Here is a 21,384-nt window from a genome sequence, read left to right on the forward strand (position 1 = left end):
AGGACGACATGTACAATATAAAATATTAAAATAGTCAGACTGGATTTCTTCATTTAATTCTTCTGTTATTTTAAAAAACATGCACTGACCTGTCAAAACCGGAACTTTGTTTGCGAGGTTCTCAGAACAATTTTAATATAAAAACAGTGTTTAATATATTCAGTAGTTCATTTTGGAACAACTGCAGTAAACTTAGTATGACACGCAGACGATCAAGAACTGACCAACCATCCTTTATTGGCAGAGATGACTAGGTGTTTCATGAAATGAAATTTCAACCATAATTCCTTTTGCGTGTTATAATTGTGGCCTTTCCTTTGATAAGATCTGCACCCTTTTCACCAATCATAATTGATGGCGCATTTGTGTTACCAGAGACAATTTCAGGCATTATGGAGGCATCGATCACCCGAAGTCCATGAACACCAATCACTCTAAAAAAGAAACAAAAAAAAAAACGAAATATACTTTATAATACAAACTTAATATCAAAAGTAGATCAATGTCACCAAGTACTTCACATACACTGGACTACAGATGAACTAAAAAGAAAAAATAAGCATAGGAAAATCACTGAAATTTAATGTTTGAAAATTAGTATAAAAATTAAGCTGAATGCTTAACGTAAAAAAATAAAGTACGCAAAAGAACATTTAACGAACTTTCTTCTTGTATGAATGATAAAAGTAAAGAATTGCTGTTGGTTAAACATAATAACTAATACTATAAAGAAGAAAATACGAAATTCCTGAAGGCAATAATGTCACCTCCGTACTTAACGAAATAAACCACTCTGCAAACTATGAGTTGTGATTTTGATTCCACAAACAGGAAGAAGTACGCGTTGATTCTTTTTCCTAATTAAGAATTCAGCGTATCTACATACGGGCAAAAAGTGTATTAATCGGATTTAAAAAAAAAATGGAGGAGGGAAGGGAATGGGAATACAGTATTTAGCTGTGCGCAATTTGAAAGTCCTGTATCGTGTAAGGCATCCTTGTTTTCTTTGATTCCATATTTGGAATCTTTGAAGAAAATGTTACTCTTCATTCCCATTGAAACCTAGATTTTGGAAAAGATATATAGATGACATCTTCCTAATCCGGAGTCATGAACCTGAGTCTTTGAAGAATTTCCTAGACCACCTCAACAGGTCAACACCCAATAATCCAATTTACTGCAGAATTAGAGATTGGTGGCTCTCTTCCGTTCCTAGATGTCACTCACTCGTGTATCCGATAAATTAAAAATCTATTTATAGGAAACCAACTCAGGCCAATAGATATCTCCATGCACAGTCCCATCAATATCCATCTCAAAAACTTGCCATTTTTTCTACGCTAAGCTAGCGTATTCGCTCCATCCCCTGTGAAAAGATATTAAAGAACTTCAATTTCTTCTTACCTTTCAGCAAAATGGTTATTCAAAACAAGCAGTAAATAAGCTACTAATCCATGTAATCCATCTCCTCGCCATACTGAAGATAGTAATGGTGAAAAAAAGCTACAAATCCCTACCATATGAGTTCAGTTTCGCTAAAAATAACCAAACGTTATTAAAAAACACAACATCCAGACTTCTTTCACTCCTCCTTAAACGCCCTTCCTTGCTCAGTATGCCAAAGCAAAACCCGAAATATACTGCGTTTACCGTATTTGGTGCAACTGCAACATGCCTTATTTTGGACAGACGGAAAAATCCATCGAATTACGTCTAGAGAAACATAGGAGACGTCACATATAGCAAAATGTGACGGACAAAATTCTCTGTCGAACCACGAAAACTAATTCCTCCAGTCATCTGGGACAAATGAAAATATCTTTCGATGCTATGATCAACTGGAAAGAAGAATTGTAGATTCTAAAGAAATCGTCCTCCATCCAGTACATCTGAACACTAACCTCAGCTGTAATCTCTCCGATTGCCATTGCGCTGCTATCCAACTTTGGTGTTCAGGAGACCTTGAACGCGTGCGCACACCCAACAGCTTCAAACGTTAAGACGTTAACGCTTTCATCTTACGATTTTTTTTCTCTCGCATTGTCTGTTGGTAGTTCCCTAATCTTATGCACCCGAAGAAGTCTTCTAAGACGACGAAACTGGTTGTACAATTTATTAAATTAAAATAGTTTTTTTTAGCCCTCGGCTTATAGTCAGTCTATTTCGATCAGTCTATTACCAAAATCAAACTCTTTAATTTGCAGTCACAGCTTTCTTTACTATTAAGGTATGCCTCCATGGAAATCATGGGAAGGCACAGCACTACAATACACACAACGCACCTTCTCCACTATTTAATTATCCAACTGCACACAACAGCGCCACCACCTCCATCAATGCACTCTACTGTCCGTAGCAACAAATATTTTGTCTATAAATTGTGTTTTGTTGGCGAACTTGCCCATATGAGGGGTGAAAACTTTCCGGGTGCTGCTAAGCAAGACTTAGCAAAAAGTCCTGCTATCCCTTTATCAGATTCTATAACTCACTGTTAATTAGGGAAAAAAGCCCGTTTGATTATTCCTCTCATCACGGAATCGAACTTTATAAAACTGAAAGGTGCAATGACCCTTGTTCTTCCAATTGAGCTACGGATGTGCTTAATTCATAGTGTAGTTATGTTGTTACAAATTACACTGTTCCGATAAAATATTCCTTTAGAGAATACCATTGTTATTAGCAAACCAAACCAAGTTCATTCACAAGTATGCAGCAACTTCTTCAGGGAGTTGGAAAGTGTATTATACTTCAAATTCAATTATGTTATTTTCATACCATGTTTCAGTGAAGTGTTAGGGGCTGAAATGTGCTATTTCATATAATATCAGCAAAGTTATGAACGTAGTTTCTACACAAGTACGCTACTTGTATATGGTGAGTGGATGATCTGAAGATAAAACGTCGAAACCAGCTCAGTAGCGACTCAATCATAATGCATGTCATCATATACATCTGTGGAAAGGGTGCATCCTGTGCATTGTTTGATACATGGGTAACTTGGTATAAAGTCATTTGCTTTCTCTTATGATAGCTTATTAATGAAGATACTTCATGAATACTTGAGAAAACGATGGATAAAAATAATTCCATCCAGTGTAATATCCGGTGACTAATTTGTGGTCTAACCAACTGCATTATGTAGTTTTTGCTTTGCAATCTTATCCAACAGCTTCAGAGGCGCGGGGTTAAATTTTACTTCTACAGGATTAATAACGCTTTTCAGTATGTTTACTGGCATGTTTGGTATTAAAATTGTCAAGTTGATCCGTTTCTGCTGCATCACTAATAAGACATCTTAGTTCCAGTTTGCTTTATTTATGGTATTGCTTTCATGGTAAATATTAACAATACATCGATGTATATCACTTTCTTTGTACTGTTTAATCAAACGTTAAGTTTCCAGAAGTTCTAAATTACCTCTGTAATATCTGGTGCACGTTTTCAATTGTAACCGACCATCAGAGAAATAATTATATTATCGGTTTGTACTTTCAAGATGTTTTACAGAAGGGAAAAGTTGTATACATAAGTTATCTTAATCTAGAACCAGCTACTTCAGCATAAGCTGAAGAGATAAAAATGCTTATTTTATCAAAACTTATTTAATTTGATTTACTTAAAATGGAGAGTGTCGTATCCTATTCTTAATACTCAGCAACAAATATATATATATGCTGACCATACTTTACTGTAACTTTTCTATAATTAGTAAAACTTGCAAATAGTTTAATACGAAAATTCATTTTAATGATTTCTACAATTAAAAGAATGTTATCTTACCTTAATTCTGGATCTACAACAGCTGTTGGATCACCTCTAGGCCCCATTTTACAAGTTCCTACTGGATGGTAGATGGTGGCTGTAAATATTCTAGCAAAACATGCAAGAAACCCATCACTCCAAGGAGGATAATGCTTGCAGATAGATGGCACAGTATCCAGAAGGCGAGATCCAAATTTTTTAAGTGGGGCTGTTCTACTCACAGCTAAGCCAATTTTCAGGGCTGTGGAAAGTTCAGGAAATTAACCTATTATTGGTATGTTCTTAAAAAAATGCAAAATTAGCGCATAGAATTAGTAAGTTAATTCAGTGTTTAAATCCATGGTGTACTTTTTAAGAATGAGGGATAGAATAGTTATCAAGCATGTGGATCCCAACAGCTGGCCGATATTGATTAATCCAGCCTCACCAGACCCAGATATTGCAAAAGCACAACAACCTGAGAACTTAGGACACAGTTAAGAAACTAAATTTCTCGAAATTCGTGATTTTTGAAATAATTTTTTATTCTGTTGAAATTTCTTCAAATTTATGACGTTAAATAAAAACAAATAAAAAATTAATTAATTAAAAAAAACAAATTAAGTATTAGAATGACTTTTGTAAGCTGATGCATTCCAACCATAGTGTCGTCATACTCTGCAAGAGTATATTTTATTGTTAGTATCTGACAGACAAGAATCACTTAAAACTTTAGAAAGAAGCAACATTTAATTACTAGTTACGTACATCATGTCGTTTACATGTTGAGATTAATACAAATAGGAAAAAAATATATTCAAATATTTGAAAAGTAATATCTGTTATACATCAAAGGAACAAACTGGATGTTGAATACGGTATCGAGATATCAGACATTTGGCTCATTGTTGCAATGTGCTGTGTAACTTCTCTCATAGCCTAATTTATTAATACACAGGTCTTTGATATCTGATGACGAAAGGTAATTAGAGATGAGGGGTTGGTATTATTACATTGGGTTGGACATAATATCATTTCGCTAGTCTCTATAAATCTGCGAACATAGTTGAATTCTATGTATAAGCATTTTGTGAGTCGCCAACGTATTTGTTTTTATTTGGTGGTGTAAAATACCAGTGTTAACTCGTGTCAGTTTCTTCTACACATCTTTGATGTTTGAGACAGATTTCTCCAGATCGATTAATGTACAACACAACAGGTACCGAATGTACAGGAAATTTTGTAAACCCCTGATTTTTTTCAAAAGAAGAGCGAAGTTGCTTTGGCGATCTTAGTAACATGGACTATTTTTGTAGCGGTGAGAAGGCTAATTTTAAGGTGTACTGCTGAAGTAGTTTTGCTATTTTATCTTAAGATACCGTTTTCCTTATTTGTATTTAATGAGAACATGTACATAAGATGCATGAAGCTAGTAATTAGATATCATTTTTTACTAAAAGAAAAAGCTGTGGTTCTTCCGTGATACATACTATGTACATTTCAAGCTAAAGAAACCTCAACTCAGATTTCATTTTTGTTCGATTAGCAAAAACAAGTGCTCTACAATTATATTCTTCCGATCAGGAAATAGCAAACAATCGTTTCCTTGAACATTCACTTATTAAACAGAGAAATCGCCACTTCTGTGTTCTATTCACCACGAGTAGATTTTCTAGGATAATCAATTATCAGATTTTAACTCTTATACGTTTGCTTTTATTTCCTCAACATAATAAATTTAGTTTAATTCTTTATCCAAGTGTGAGCAAACAAAGTTTGCGCCTGAAAGTATCTTCAGGACTGGGGTAAGGTGGTACAACACCAGGCCGACTCCTTTCAAAGGTGGAGCAAGATACCAACACTCCTATCTCAGTATCTCCCATAATGCAAAACACATCTCCTTGCGGATATGTCTAATGTTATGCATTGCTCCACCTTTACAAGGAGTCGTCCTGGTGTTGTACCACCTTACCCCAGTCCTGAAGATACTTTCAGGCGCAAACTTTGTTTGCTCACACTTGGATAAAGGATTAAGCTAAATTTATTATATTCTAACCAAGTGAAAAATAAACTTTCAATTTCCTTAACATGTTTCGCTGTCTATAAGGCTAACAGCATCTTCAGGAAGTTGCTTAACATAAGTAAAAATAAAAACGTAAAAAAATTAACGTTTTCCAACAACCGCTAATATCTATAAATTAGAAAGACTGGAACGATAGTTTAATCACGAGTCTCATTAGGCATGTTATGTGCAGTCTCTACACTGTTGTGCACTTTGTATGAGATTGCTGGCATAGGAGAGATCATGAATGTTACACATTAATTAATGACTGCCAAATGTCATAAAGAATATCATTCCTTGGTTTTGAAATCCTCAACGAAGAACATAGGCAATGTTGTAAACAAAAGGTAAGAAAAAAGCTACGCACATCTTCAAAAAACACACGGCAAACCAGAAAGCATTCTCCCTGCCCTACTTAGAAGAGAATTATTTCGACAAGTAGTTCAAGTAGTCCTCAGAGGTTATGCGCTGAAAAGCCACATCAAATGGAAACAAATGAATGATTATTCATAACATTTGGAATTTAATTGCTCTGTGCAACCTTGAATACCTTACCTATGCTAGCAATCGCATACAGAGTTCATACAACAGTGTAGAGACTGCAAGTAACATGACTAATGATACTTGATTAAACTATCACTCCAGGCTTTTGGAAAACGTTTGTTTTGACGGCTTACAAGTGACATTAGCACAGTGAAACATATCGACGAAATAAATCTAGTATAGATAAAATGCATACGAGTTAAAACAAGATTATTGTTCTAATAAGACTATGATCATAGTCTATGAACTTGATAAGTAGTAATATAAATTTATATATTCAGATCTTTTTTCTTGTGGAATATCACAAGATCAATCAATCAAATGGTTTGTTCACGGGAAGTCTTGCGCTTATTTGAGAGAGAGAGAGAGAAATACAGCAATTCTATTCGTAGATTTAACGCATGTGTGACCTTATTTTTCCTTGGATAAAAACCACCTGCAAATCCATCAGCACTAATAAAATGCATGTGTTCATTATCTACAAAGAGGTGAAGTTGTATAAATCCCCTTAATTACATGTGAAATGTTTTAGAAAAAATAACTATATAGGCGAAAGTGTATGTTCATAGTTTTAAATTATTTTAGACTTCCTTTCATATCATGGATTTAAATTAGTACTTTGGAGGTCTTTTAGGCTTAACAAACATTACAAAAATTATTAAAATGTTGAGAAATTCCTTACTGAAAAATAAAATTAATTTAATTAACTAATTTTTATTAGCAATAAGCTAATAAATTTAATAAACTAATTTATTACAATAGGCTGCTACAGAAGATGCTACTAGAAGAAACGAGACTTGAGAAACAACCAAAACGTAATGCTAAAATACGAGGTCAAAGGAAAAAGGTTAAAAATTAATATAACGATGTGCTAAAACAACGGATAATGTAAACCATTGAAGATCAAGAGCGAAAGAAAAGACTGTTATTGGAAAATCTTGTAAACAAGAAAAAGTAGAACACTGAAAGAGGAAGAGTTCACTATTTAAAAGGCGAGTAGAGAATCATTTTGAATTCAGGAGAAGAAAAAACGTTGTACGAAGAAAAAGTTTGCGAAGGTGAGTCAAAAATAATTGGAACATGAAATTGGCAGACGAGGATCTAAAGAATATATTTCGAAACTGAAGTTTCTCAAAATGTCAAAAAAATTAACAGGACGTCAAATACTTATTAAAATTGCTAGAAATAAGCAGGTTAAAAAATGAAAGTTAAGCCAGTTGTCCTCCGAAAATCTCTTTATGAAGCTATGTTAAGAGTTTCGCTAATAACACATTTCGCTAGTTCGGAATTTTATTATTACAATGTTTTGCTTTCGTGCGTAAGGAGCGATTTGACCTTACGACATTCTTGATAGGACAAAACTAAGTTGCGCCTTTCTTTTCGAAGATTAAAAGGAATTCGAGTTGTTTGAATTTGGGCATGTTCGATATTATTATTGGTTGTTCTTCCAAATGCGCTAAGGATGAGCTGATGCAAGATAATGTCATGTATTTGGTTTTAGTTTTGTGAATTTAATAAATTTAATAAAAGTGAAAGAGGGCTATTTAGTGAATGGTCATTTTTGGCCCATTTACTAAATGAGGAGATACCGCACTTCATTGAAGTGTTACATTTGCATGTATAAAAGATTGTATTATCGGAATTCTGTAAATAACAGTGGAACGTTTCTTGTGAAAAGAAGGGAAATAAAGGCCCACGAAGAGTGTTTTTAACATGCTTTTGGGCTAAAAGCGGAATGTCAACAATGATTTAGTATTTTTTTTTATTAATATCGGTATGGGGTATCAAAATATGATATTTCTAAGAAACCATAAGACGAACAAGCTATGTCAGTGGAAAGGGCCCACAAGAAATAAACAGTGTTTTATGTTATTTTTTCAGTTATGAAATCGACTACGTCTGAGTGTACTAATAAGATTCTGAAGATTAACACTCAGTGTTTTTCAACAACAGAGTCCGAGGGCGGGGAGAGGGGGGGGGGTTGTGATTGAGCAGATATGTATATGTCCTGTCACTCAGCACTAGTGTGCCATCTTCGTGCCATAAAATTAAAAAAAAATTAATGGCACGAACTCAGTAAATTTTCGATCGCATTCATGAGTAAAAAATCTATGAAGCTTGATCTTGAGGAAACAAAAATGTAAACTATCGTAGAATGAATTTTGTGTCCCAATATTTCTCTAATAAGAATATTTGACGATATATATATCAAAAGCTTGATTTGTCCAAAAAAGCTGCCATAAAAAAAATCAGATCAAGTCAAATTAAAATTTTTAGAGGGAATTAAAATCAGAGGATATGGTGGAGAACATTTGAGGTTTTTCTGGAATGCCTAGGAAAGTTACAAAATACATTTCCTTTGTTTCAAAAGCATTTGGAAAAGCTCATTACGATGCAGACTTCCTACGACATTCCAGGTCAAAATGAGTCACAGCAATCCCACAAATGAAAACCTAATCTGAATAGTAATTTTGTTTTCACTGATTAGTTCTACATGCTTAAATACTGTTCTTACGGTCTGTATAGGACCATAAAGTACGTCCAAAGCTATAAGTTTCGTCAAGTATTAAGAAAATTGTTCAAATATGTTGTATTCCGACCCTTCAAGTCCAGTTAGATTTCTCGTAAGTTTATTTTATGATTGCTTGTTTTGGCAATATGGAGGAGATCATTATTAAAAATAAGTATTTAAAAGATATCCTTATCGCATCAATGTTCAACATGCTTTACTTTATAAATGATTTATGTCAGCTGTTTATATAGACGTAACATATGTAAATACCAGGGACGAGTATTTAGGATGTTCTCAGTGTTAGGTGATATCGGTGATAGTGCTATTCACCGAATAGCAATATCACCGATATTATATTTTTGCATTTATTCCCGTTATAGACTCCCCTAATTATTTCCATACTTCGCGTGATTCCTAAAAGTAAACACAATATACTAATGCTTCATGAAGAGGATACTTTTCGGCACGTAAACATTGTATCTTCTTCTTCTCTCTTTCATCTATGTGGATGATGATGAGGCCGAATGAACTCTTTCCACTTCTGTCTGTCCGGGGAGACTCCGATCAATTCTGTCCAGTTTGGTGTCGCTTGTTGTGATTTGGTTTTCAGGTCCTTTTTTATTTTGTCTATCCATCTAATTCTGGGACGTCCTTCGGATCCTTTATCTTCCATCGTTGTATTCAGGGCTTTAGATGGTAGTCTTTCTGTTCCCATGGCCAAACCATCGCAGTCTTCTTTCTTGGATTTTATCTATTATTGTTATTTCTTGTTTTAGTCGTTTCCTTATGTCTTCGTTTCTTATTCAATCCAGCAAAGATACTCCAAGTAATCTTCTTAGCCAACCCATTTCAGCAACTAATAATTTTTTTATCTTCAGCCTTTTTGAGATTTCAGCATTCACTTCCATAGAGGAGTATCGGGAGGACCATTGTTTCATAGATTCTTACTTTTGTTACTTGTTTGATGTCTCTTGCCTTCCATATTTTGTTAAGTCGTCCAAAAGTTTGGGATGCTTGACTGATTCGTCTGTTTATATTTTTTTATAATTTCACCATTGTACTCAATAACTCCTCCAAGGTAGGTGAGGTTTTGTACCTGCTCTAGATTCTTACTATCAATTTCATTTTTCAGATTGGTGCTTCTTTTTCCTATTTGCATAATTTTTGTTTTGTCTATATTTATGTTTAATCCAGATTTTATGCACTCCTTTATTTTATCAGAAATTCGCTGTAGATTTTCTTCTGTGCTTGCAAGTAATGCAATGTCGTCTGCAAATTTTAAATTTGTCACATTTTCTCCATATATTTTGATTCCGGAGTCTTCATTGTTTAAGGCCTTATTGGTTGCTTCTTCCAGTGCAAGATAGAACAGGTCTGGTGACAGATTACACTCCTGCCTTACTCCGCTCTGTTTGGAACCAGTTGGTTAAGGTGTCTTCCATTCGTACTGTACTTTCAGGTTTCTCATACAGATGCTTTATTATGGTTTTGTTGGGAATTCCAAATTCTTCCATAGTTTTCCATAGTTCTCTTCTACGGATTGAATCAAATGCCTGACGGAAGTTCTATTAAATTTATGTAGCAACTTTGTTGTACTCCGGTGTCTTTTCTATTAGCTGTCTTAAGGTGAATAGTTAATTGTGCTTCGCCCTGGTCTGAAAGCTGGTTGTTTTATCTCCTTTTTTGTATATAGGAGTTATGACTGATTTTGTCCAATCAGCAGACACTGCTTCATTTTTGTAGATCTTTTCAAATAATGTTTTTAATGGTTCCAAAAGTTGTTCCTTTCCTGCTTTTATGAATTCTGCATGTATCTGATCAATGCCAGGTGCTTTCCTAGTTTTTAGTTTTTCTATGCTGTGGGCTATTATTTCTTTGGTAAAGATATTTGTTTCCTCTTCCACTTCAGTGGCTGGAATCGTAATATCCTGTGAGCTGTTTTTATTATATAAATCTTTGAAGTATTCTTCCCATCTGGCCATTATTTTTTGTTTTACTTTCAATTAGTTATCCCTCTTTGTTTTTGATCATTATAATTTTTGTTGCCCGTTTCTTACTAATTTGGTCTATTTGTTTATATAATCCATGAAGGTTATTTTCTTTTGATAGCTTTTCTGCCATTTTGCATTTTTCTTCTCAGTTATTTTCTTTTCAGTTATTCTTGTCTCTTTTAACTAGTTTTCCAATTTCTCTGATTAATCTATTATATTCATTTCTGTTATAGTTCTGTTTTAGTTTCATCCTTTTTGCTTTCTCTTTCTGTGTAACCTATTGATTTTAATATTATTTCCTTTAATTTGCACCAATGTTCTTCTATGTTTATATTCTGTTTTGGTAGTTCCTTCAGGTTTTTATCTAGTTCTAGTTGATATTTTCTTAGAATATTGTTGTGTTGTAGTTTTTTTTACAGTTTAACTTTATTCTTAGGTTTCCTAATACTAGCTTATGGTCTGATCCACACTCTGCAGAGAAGGATCTGCAATTTAGGATAATTGATTTCCATCTTCAGTTTACAAAAATATAGTCTATCATATTCTTGGTTTGTCTGTCTAGTGATATCCATGTCCATTTTCTTTAGGGTTTTGGATGTTTAAAGAGAGTGTTGGTTATTGTTAGTCTTTTATTTTAGCAGAAGATTAGCAGTCTTTTGCCATGTTCATTGCTTTCTCCATACCCGCACTTTCCGATTACTCTTGGCCCCAGTCTTTGCCTACTTTTGCGTTTAAGTCCCCCATTACAATTAGAAGATCTTGACTTGATGTCTGCTGTACTGCTTTTTACAAATCCATAAAGAACTCCTCAATGTCTTCTTCTGATGATGTCAAAGTTGGTGAGTATACTTTAATAATAGTTAGTGATCCGATTGATATTTTGAATCTTTCTTTAATTATCCTAGTTGAGATAGGATTGTAGGAGAATATAGAATTTTGAGCCTTTGGTTTTAATATAAGTGCTACTCCTTGGTGTTTGTTGTCCTCCATGCCTGATGTTAAGATTTTCTACTGTCCATGGTGGAGTTCTTTTCCAGTCCATCTGGTTTCGCAGAGGCCAATCACTTCCCGTCGGTAGTTGTCTAATTCATGCAGTAGTATTTCCAATGCTCCTTCCTGCTGAACAGTTCTTACATTCCATGTTCCTATGCTTGTTATGTATGTTTTTCCTGTCTATTAGGTGATGTTTTGTTCCAATAGCATATTTTTCGCCTTCACCATCTTGGTTCCTAACATTACATCACATTCGCGTTAACAGCCTGGGTGTGCGTTCAAAATATATACACCTTTGAAAAAAGATGTACGGATGGCGCAGCGGGTCAAATTTAGCATTCTAGTAGTTTTAAGCTGCTCAGATGGCGAGGGAGAATGAGCTCAGAGACAATAGCACCTACAAGCTATGATTGGTTATTGTGTCAACCAATCCAATTGAACGTTGTCACGAGTTGCTGTTTTTGTTTTCTGAGTTTCATGTGTTTTGCGTACGTGAAGTGTGAACTGACGTCGTAGGCAAGTTTTTATATGTAATATAAAAAAGTTTTTAATATATAATTTTCGATAAATTTACAAATTTCACACCTTTCAAATAATTCAAATATCCAACCAAATATAATAGCATTCTGTTTCATTATTGTTTTCTAATATATAATATCTTAAAACACATGGTCTCTCACTCTGCGCAGATTGGGTTATAATTAACTGAAAGCATTCAAAGTTATCCTACAATTAATTGCATTAGCCCAATTAAGATGAGCAGTACGCTCTTAAAACTTTCATACATCGATAAAAATACAGTCCCACGGTCAAAGTGACTTGAATTTTGTAGCGCGGGTTGCATAAGCCACGACAGCACACTCAACAGAAATGGGCAAGCGAAGCCACTGGTAAATAATTTTTTTTTGTCGGTGGAGATATTTAAACATATCCACCAACACAATTTAATGGAAAAAAAAAACTTACGAAACCGTTTAAGTGACGCAAATATGGCAACTTACCTTCCACAATTGTGAGAACGTCGTGAGGATGAGTTAGATAGCGTGGTTGAATAATTGGCGGATCGTAAGGATTTGTTGATCTCAGTTTAATATATCCTCGACTCTTCGGTCTCAATAAAACGATGTTCATTGTATACGAGTCATGATGCTCATAACGTTTGAAATAGGTTTTCCATAGCTGAAAGAAACAGTAACTGCACTGAGTTCCTTTTAAAAAAAAACATTTTTATGTAACTGAAACCGAATTCTGTAACTTGCACATGAAAACGAAACGTAGTTGTTTAAAGTTAAAAAAACATTTTATGTCAATGATCAGTGTGTGCAATTTGTTATCAAACTAAGAATATCCCGTTTAGTTATAAATTTTAACAAACGGCTTTCGCGCTATCTCATTTGATAAAATGAACTCATTTATTGTAAAAGTTACGGTTCGTGTCCTATGTAATGTTTGAACACCGTACTCATAAATATGACGACTATTCTGAATTACTTGTTTTTTCGTTAATGCACTAAGGATATCGAAATAAAGGGTAAGTGTCGCTAATGTCGTTTATTTTTTTATGGAATCCATTTTTTTTAATGTTGTCCCACCTAAGAAATGTTATTAGTAAACCAATAATACATTTGTACCGTGGGTGTGGCTTTTTCCCCATCAATTTTATTTATTTTTTCGTTTTTTTTTTTTTTTAATAGCCGGAAATCATGCTCTAGTCACCAAACATGGAAGTTTTTAAAAGTAATTTAAGGTTTCCAAATAAGCGAGGAGGTGGTTTCGCACTGAACAATGAAATTCATCTCCCACCATATAATCACAAACATCCATGCCCAAAGTGGAATTGGGATCAGCGACCTGTTTGCTGGAGAACGATTAGGCTAACCTCTCGGCCAACCAGACGGGTTATTAATCAATGATCGCAAGTATTGATTCTGCTTACTTGAAATGAAATTAGCAGCAAATCGCCTGGTCTCTATATAATATTTCTGGATATATGGCAAGAAGAGATTCGGAGAAACGTGCTGTTTTTGTTATTTCCAGAGAATTGGTTTGGCTTACGCTACCTTGCCTTCACTTCTACTTTCAACTAACTGGGTAGATAAATTTGTCTGTAGTCGACAATTACCTGTCATGGTCGATGGATTTCTCTCTTTGGATTTCCACAAGGCTCTATTCTATACATAAATAGCCTTCACTGACTGAGCAATAACCCTATAGATAGTTTTCTTGATAATATTATTCTCAGTTCCGGGTATTTAACAAATTCAGTTTCTTCAGGAAGTGTTCTTAATAACTATTCTCTAGCTTTAAGAAAATTGTAATAATTCCCTGTTCCTTTAAGTTCCGTCTTCAAGATAGCCGAAAAATGTTCAAACTCTAAGGTTTGTGACTAATATACGATGGCTTCGTTTATTCATCAATGTATGAAGACAACAGTAATTTTGGTTTAATTTTTATACTTTGAATCAAGATGGTTGGATTACTGCGTAAGCAATTAAAGGCTACCAGGGTAGTGGTTGAAGTCTTAATTTCGTGCATTTCAGTTTTAATTTAAAATTCATTTTGAAATTAAGGACTTAATGATAAATACTTGCAATAATGTATAAAAGGTCTTAATATACAAATACTTATATTTATTTATTGAATATAAATGGATTGGGTTTGGTTGTGGTGACCGTGAAGCCGCTAAGGCTACCAAGTCATTAAGTACGTTAATGCTGGTGCATTGAACTCTTCCTGTATTGAAGAATGAAAAATAGTCTTCTAGGGGAACATTCGTCTACCCCTGAGGAATTATTCGTGAGGCATCCAATATACAGTATAATCGATCTCAGATGATTTAAGTGTCGAGTAAACGTGGCTTAATCCTTTTGATTGCGCCAGGGCGACGCGTCCCAGCACAATTGAACGTTTAACCTCAGCTACCACTTCCCTTCCCTTTTTTTAAAAAAGTTTTTTTTATTAACAGTTTAATGACAAAACGTTGATCTTTATATCTTCCGTTTGGTGTCAATTGTACAAACCCTGTAATACAATCATATTAACGGACGATTAAATAATGACATGCAAATAAAAACTACATCCTCTGTGTATTTCACTATTACGAGAATTACAATCATAAAGTGTTAAAGAATTGCTTTAGCGACTATTGTGACCGATGGAGAGGTAACATCTTAAATTACATATGATATGGAAATTTCAGAACATTTAAAAATATTAAGTACACACTGCAGAATAAACTTCAGTGTGTATTTACCTCATCCGAAAATCCCATGACTCGTTGAAATGTATGGCCACCATCTGACACTACACTGCCAGATACAAAGTGAATTTCAGCATCCGGAAAGTCGTCTGAATAATTGGCATACTTCGTCTTGATAAAACCAAGTCCTTCTACACCTCCAGGGACTGTATATGCACCTATAAATAAAATGACAGTGTTTGATGATAAAAATGGAATTATTAAAGATAAACTTCCTAAGTATATTCTAAAGATCTTATTTTAATACAACCAGCTTAATTGTAACTCCTGCTAAGTCAAGCGCTCCCTATGCTTTTACCAACTGAACTTTTAGAAGAAAAAAAAAAAAACATGAGTTCTCAATAAGCTCTTCGGTAAATTGACGAAATTTTCTTGAAATTCGTTCCTACCTTTGGCTATAAAATATGACGATCTATATTCCTCTATTGTGATATCTTACTTATGCCAAACTAAAGCCTCTTGAGCGTATACTTGAATGCTTCAGAGACTTTATTTCCACTTTGCATATTGTTCAAGTATTGTTAGATAATTCTGATTTCCCCTCTTGGCACTCCTGCCATTTTTCTTGCTATGGAACCCTGAACTTGCATGAAAATTCATGTTTGGACATGGTCGAGTTCCGACTCTAAACGGCATCCTCTTTCCTAGTCTTAATTATATCCAAAACAAATGCTCAGGTACTAAAGAAAAGCAAGATATGCCTTGCCTTTCAAATGAGAAATGAAATTAAAATGTTTTTTCATATAGTGAGTACTCAGTTTATAAAATATCGATAAGTGTATTGAATGACCGTGGACTACCTTCAGAACAGTTTTGTTCACACAGATTTGGCTGCGATGCGACATCGACAAAAGAGATTACCAAAACATTTTTCATAATGTTAGTGTATTTTGATAACATTCCTGAAGCGCGCGCGCACACACACAATTTGCTACACTCCCATCATATTTATTTATTTTTTTTTCTGGATGCTTAAGAACCTTTCATTCCACATTAAAGATACTCGGTCGGAATGGGATCAGGTGACTAAACGGTTAGTAACCCATTAAGTAAAATGTTTTCCTGTGACCATTACTGGATGCCACGTACTTTATAGAGTAGGTAGTCAATATTAATGGTCGCTGTTTAAAATAAATTCTCGTGGTATTGTGTTGAAATATAGGGATTTTCTGAACCCCTGCAATGCCACTGTTCAGGTAGGCCACATCATATAAGCCCCTTGCTTTAATGGTATAAAGGGAATTAAGGAAACTTCTCCACTACCAATAATTTATTTCATCTTGGCCCAGCATGACCACACAGGAAATACAAGACCAGATTAAACTACATTATGAAGTCTTTTAGGCTTCTGATGTTCTTTCACCGATCGTTCTGTTTCTAAAAGATGTAGCAAGTTCGTCTGAGTCAAATATCTTATAAGAATGGCATTCATTGGGATAACTTCCAGTATGTGAATGTGTACCGCGGAGTAAACTGACCTCCTGCAATTTTAGCTGGTGGGTTGGACTTCGGGATCACGTCGATTCTTCATCTATTTCACGGATCATATTTTTTACTGCATGCTTGGCGTTGACAATATTTTCCGTTCACCAATGCCATTCTCTGTATGTTCGAAACATTGCTTTTTTGGCCTAGGGTTGGGATATACGTTTTAGCAAGGACCCCAGAAAAGTCATTTTCTAAGATTCCATTGAAGGTACTCAGTGGAAATAAATACTTTTAAGTAGTAAGACGAACATGCATTCAAATATTTGTTACGAACTACTTTCTTCAGAGACTTGCACATCGATGCTTCCAGGGATGACCGATTAATAGTGTTTTAAGAAGTGGCATTATAAATTACTTGGTTTACCAGAAAATTTAGAGTGAATTAGGAGTAAAAATATAACCTCCATGGAGATTACAGGAAATTATGCTATTATTGTAAACTGACCTCCTGCAATTTTAGCTGGTGGGTTGGACTTTGGGATCACGTCGATTCCCAAAGTCCAACGATTCCCATTGAGAACGCAATATGCTTCTAACCATCAGAACTGAATTACCAGACGTAGCGTCAAATTTAGTGGTGCATCATTTAGATTATTCAACGAAATCGAAATTGTGCAAAAAGCATATTATACAGCAGGGGTGGCCAACTACACTTCGTTTTAGAGCCAAAATAATTCTGGTAAGACCAAGAAGAGCCGCAACCTTTGACCGATGAGATGGTACGGGAGTGAGTGTTCGCATGGCAAGGTTGTAACGAGCTTGTAAGAACTGCTTTGACTAATTACATCCTAATTTTAAGGAGCATACTAAGAAAATGGAAACAAAGAAGGCCTCTACTAGTAAATACGTAACTAAAATTATCGTGTTTCGACTTTAAAATTCCAATTGTTCAAATTATTGGAGTCATTTTTATTACACCTGTTTCTTTTCTCTCGTCTTTTTTTATTATTTTTTTTATTTTGTTTCTCTTCCCCCCCCACCCCACTGGTAGATCGTGAAGAGCCTTATGCTGCTAACGAGCCACGTTGTCGTCACCCCTGTTATACAGGATTATTATTTTAGTGACATGCTTTAATCGATACAAGTCAATATTTTTTTAAAAAACATTCGTAAATACCAAGCAATCTCCGAATTTGTTCTTTACATATACAATTCCTACAATAATAATAGCATTTAGAAGTGATTTTATTTTACTTTTTATTCATGAATATCCACAGAAAATGAAAATTCATTCCATTAGAACGTTAATAAGATCACTTATTTTAACTTTAACTATGTAACGCATGCTTACGATTAGATACTGTACGTGGCTTAAAATGCCTCAAAGCACGTAATCACTTACCTTTCCTGAATAAACTATATTTTCCAATTTCGTATGCATTCATTACTCTTGACTGTACGAGGGATATCGGATAATCGATTAGAAAACATAATCCTCCAGCATATATGTGATCGTGTAGGTTATAACCAACTGGAAGATTAGCAACAACAGGAATCTAATAAAACATAACGAAATAAGTTTAAAAATACTAATAATGAAACAGAAGCTTGCTTAATGAATTTTGCATTCATTTTATATACAATTACATAAAATAAAGCATTAAATCAAAAAGACAAAAATAATTAAATTTCACAACATTATTTACAGGTGTTTATTGAGAAAGTGAAAACTCAGCGAATCCATTTCATGGAGTCAAAGACTTATGATTTATCGATCTTATTTATGGATTTAAATCTTCTCTGAATAAAACACATCTGCATGTATGAGTTATTGCACATCTGGTTTTGTAATTGCTTGAACTAAAAAAAGAAACTAAATTACTGGTTGCATAACTATGAACCATTTTTATACTATGAATTAATGTTTGTTATAAAAATACTCACCCGCTGCTTCTCCGTGTTGAGAGATCAAAGTTACGCTGGTAAGGGCACCTGGTCAGAATGCCACAAGAAAGGCTCCCTCAGCAGACCCTCTTTGCCAAGCCAGAGGGTGGGAGGCCACGGACTCGCTGGATAGATTATATCCAAAACCTTGGGTGGACATGTTTGGGAATCCCACCAGAACACCTGGGCTTGGTGGCAGAGGATCGTGACCATTGGACGTTCCTCTTGCAGCTTTTGCCCCCACAACCCAATTAGGAAGAGTGGGCCTTGAAGATGTATGTATGTATAAAAATTCTTCTAAAAAGCTGAACTTGTGTCTTATGCATAAAGAACTGATTTCATGCATAAATTAAATATTAAAATTATCTATTGAAGAGAATTTTGGCGTTCCCCCTCCCCCAACTGCACGACTTTCTCCACTATGGAAAGCCAAAGCTTTTATTGGGGGTGATGCCAATGTCGTAAAACCAGAGAAAAAACGAATCCAGACAGGACTTTCACGCATGTTAGATCATTCCTGATATGAAGGTCAAAAATTAATTCCAAACAGCAAATCACAAAAAATTGAGTCGCCTATTATCACTGTGTAAGGAATTGTTCCCCCCGCCATAAGTTCGTTTTTTTTTTTTACATTCATTGTTTTGCGTCTTAAATAGGGAAAGGTAAGCCGCATTAGGAAAAACTGCAATTGAGCTTTAAAATGTCTTAATTTAAATATGTCGCACTCAACCATAGATCAACATAACAATATTCTGTTGATTCAAACAATATTCTAAAATGGCTAGAAGTTATTCCGTATCATGGCAAATACTGGAACAAAAACGTACTCCGACAAGTTAATCTGTCTGTGAAAGCATTATTGCTATACTAAGCTAAAAGTAATTAGATTAAATTAAATTATTCGGTACTATTAAAATAAGTAACTTATTCTAATTAGAAGAAAATATGTTTTAATTAGTTTAATAAATCGAGGAAGTTGTAATTTTTTTAATTCGTAAAATATGCACAACAACTTCCTCAATTCATGCAAGTTGATCTTCCATTATAAAAGCGAACCATTAAGTTTTTATTTAGGAAGGAAATTTTGTTTTCTACTTTGAATTTCTTATGAATGTGTGGTAATTGTCGTAAATAGTGATACAAAGTAATAGTTTTATTAACAGAAGGTTTTAGTCACGTGTTATCATAACTGCACGGTTGAGGGAATGATTAACCAACGAAAAAGAACATGTTACAAATGTCAAGTACGAGAACTACTGAACTCAATCAAAAAAATAAAAACATTTGTGTTGGAATTGCGTGCGTGCACACACAAAACCAATCGTTAGTTATGTTTAGAAAGAACACTCTAAAGACAACTTTAAGTGGTGCGTAATTTTTCCAACGCACTGCATGTGAAAGATGACGTACTTCGATAGATCTGATTTATTGATTCACAAAATCAAATCTAATCCTGATCTGCTTCCACCACTCCATCTGCTCCCAATTTTGAAAGACCCTGTGAATAATAAACTGTACTTCTGGCTGTGATAGAAAAAAAAAGTTAAACTTCCGGAACCTGAAACGTCGCTAATCTGTTAATTCCTCTTTAATCGCGATTAAATTAAATTATTCTGTACTATTAAAATAAGTAACTTATTCTAATTAGAAGAAAATATATTTTAATTATTTTAATAAGTAATTAATAATAAATAAATAACATTTTGAAATAAGGAATGCAAACCCTGATAACATGCTTTTAGTTTATCTTCGAAATGAGATTATAGTTTTAACAGGAAATGCTAGTTGTAAAATACCTATAAGACTTCATTTTTTCGTTGTGAACTTATAGCAATAAAAGGATATAAATCCATCATTATTTCATACCTAGATAATTGAAGTTGGATCTTAAAATTTCAGGATTGACTAGAGAACTTTATGAGAATATAACCTTCGGGGAAAAAATTATAATAACTTTAATTAACCAGAGGAATATTAGTAAAAATGAACGCCATATCCGAGCCGTCGGAACGATCAGTGGACAATAAAAGGAGACCGGATACTTTTTTTGAAATTTACGCTTCATGTTTTTGACATTTATGGCAATCCCGTTTTCAATTATTTATATTATCTTTAAAACTGTAAGGTTGAAATGATATTGGATATGAGACATCACCAAAACTTATAATTAAAGTTATATTCGTTTCTTTTTTTTTTATTTATTTAATTATTCTCGTAACCTGCTTAAGGCCATCTTCATCGTAAATTACAAGAGTGGACAGACGTAGTGGAATCTACTTGAAAGAAACTGGAGAGAACTGATCTAGAACTATTATATAAAGTATAATTTATGAAAAGAGAATGTGATGGAAGTTCCAGTATGCGAGTGAGAGAGAACGTACTTCGAGATAAGTTTCCGAAAGATAGGGTAGCTATATTTCAAAATGCATCCCCCCCCACACACACACGCAAAAAATCACGCTTTCAACATTCACTCATCTTTCACATTCCTCACAAGAATCCTTCCCTAGATTGTTCTTTAGGAGTTGGGAAATGCGCGAATGTTAAACGGATGTGATGCATCTTGGGGGGGGGCTTGCCGAGTGTAGCTAAAACACAAAGAAATAACTGCAGGAGCAGGGTATGCAACAATCGCACCCGGTGACGTGACTTGAATTCCGAGTTGTTCAGAGCGCATGACAGTGGGTAGTCGCAGGAGATGTGATTGTTAGCAATATAATTGCTGGCAGTATAACTGGCTATAATATGGAAGAATAGGATGGAATTTGTGGATTTCAGAAAATGATGAATTACACTGAATGGGAGTGGAAGCGAATTTGGAGAAACTGCTGTAAAGCGCTAATGTTTTGAATCGGGGAAAGGAGAGATTTTCGTGCGAGTGAAGAGAAGCTCAAGACGGGGGAAGGAATGA

The 21,384-nt window shown here is 34.5% G+C and overlaps 1 protein-coding gene across 1 annotated transcript in view; it reads right to left on the minus strand.

Moving 5' to 3' along the window:
- Nucleotides 1–274: 274 nt before the first annotated feature.
- LOC150099036 (glucose dehydrogenase [FAD, quinone]-like) overlaps nt 275–21,384 on the minus strand; it is a 48,884-nt gene continuing 27,774 nt past the window's right edge. The window contains exons 7-11 of the mRNA XM_090405796.1: nt 17,932–18,085; nt 15,096–15,259; nt 12,844–13,021; nt 3,781–4,003; nt 275–434 (exon numbers count right to left, since the gene is read on the minus strand). Coding sequence (XP_090261922.1) covers nt 275–434; nt 3,781–4,003; nt 12,844–13,021; nt 15,096–15,259; nt 17,932–18,085 — 879 coding nt within the window. The remainder of the gene's footprint in view (nt 435–3,780; nt 4,004–12,843; nt 13,022–15,095; nt 15,260–17,931; nt 18,086–21,384) is intronic.

This window comes from Typopeltis vanoorti, chromosome 15, assembly GCF_054136105.1.
Source record: "Typopeltis vanoorti isolate ZY-2024b chromosome 15, IOZ_Tvanoo_1.0, whole genome shotgun sequence".
In the NCBI taxonomy this organism is placed as follows: Eukaryota; Metazoa; Arthropoda; class Arachnida; order Uropygi; family Thelyphonidae; genus Typopeltis; species Typopeltis vanoorti.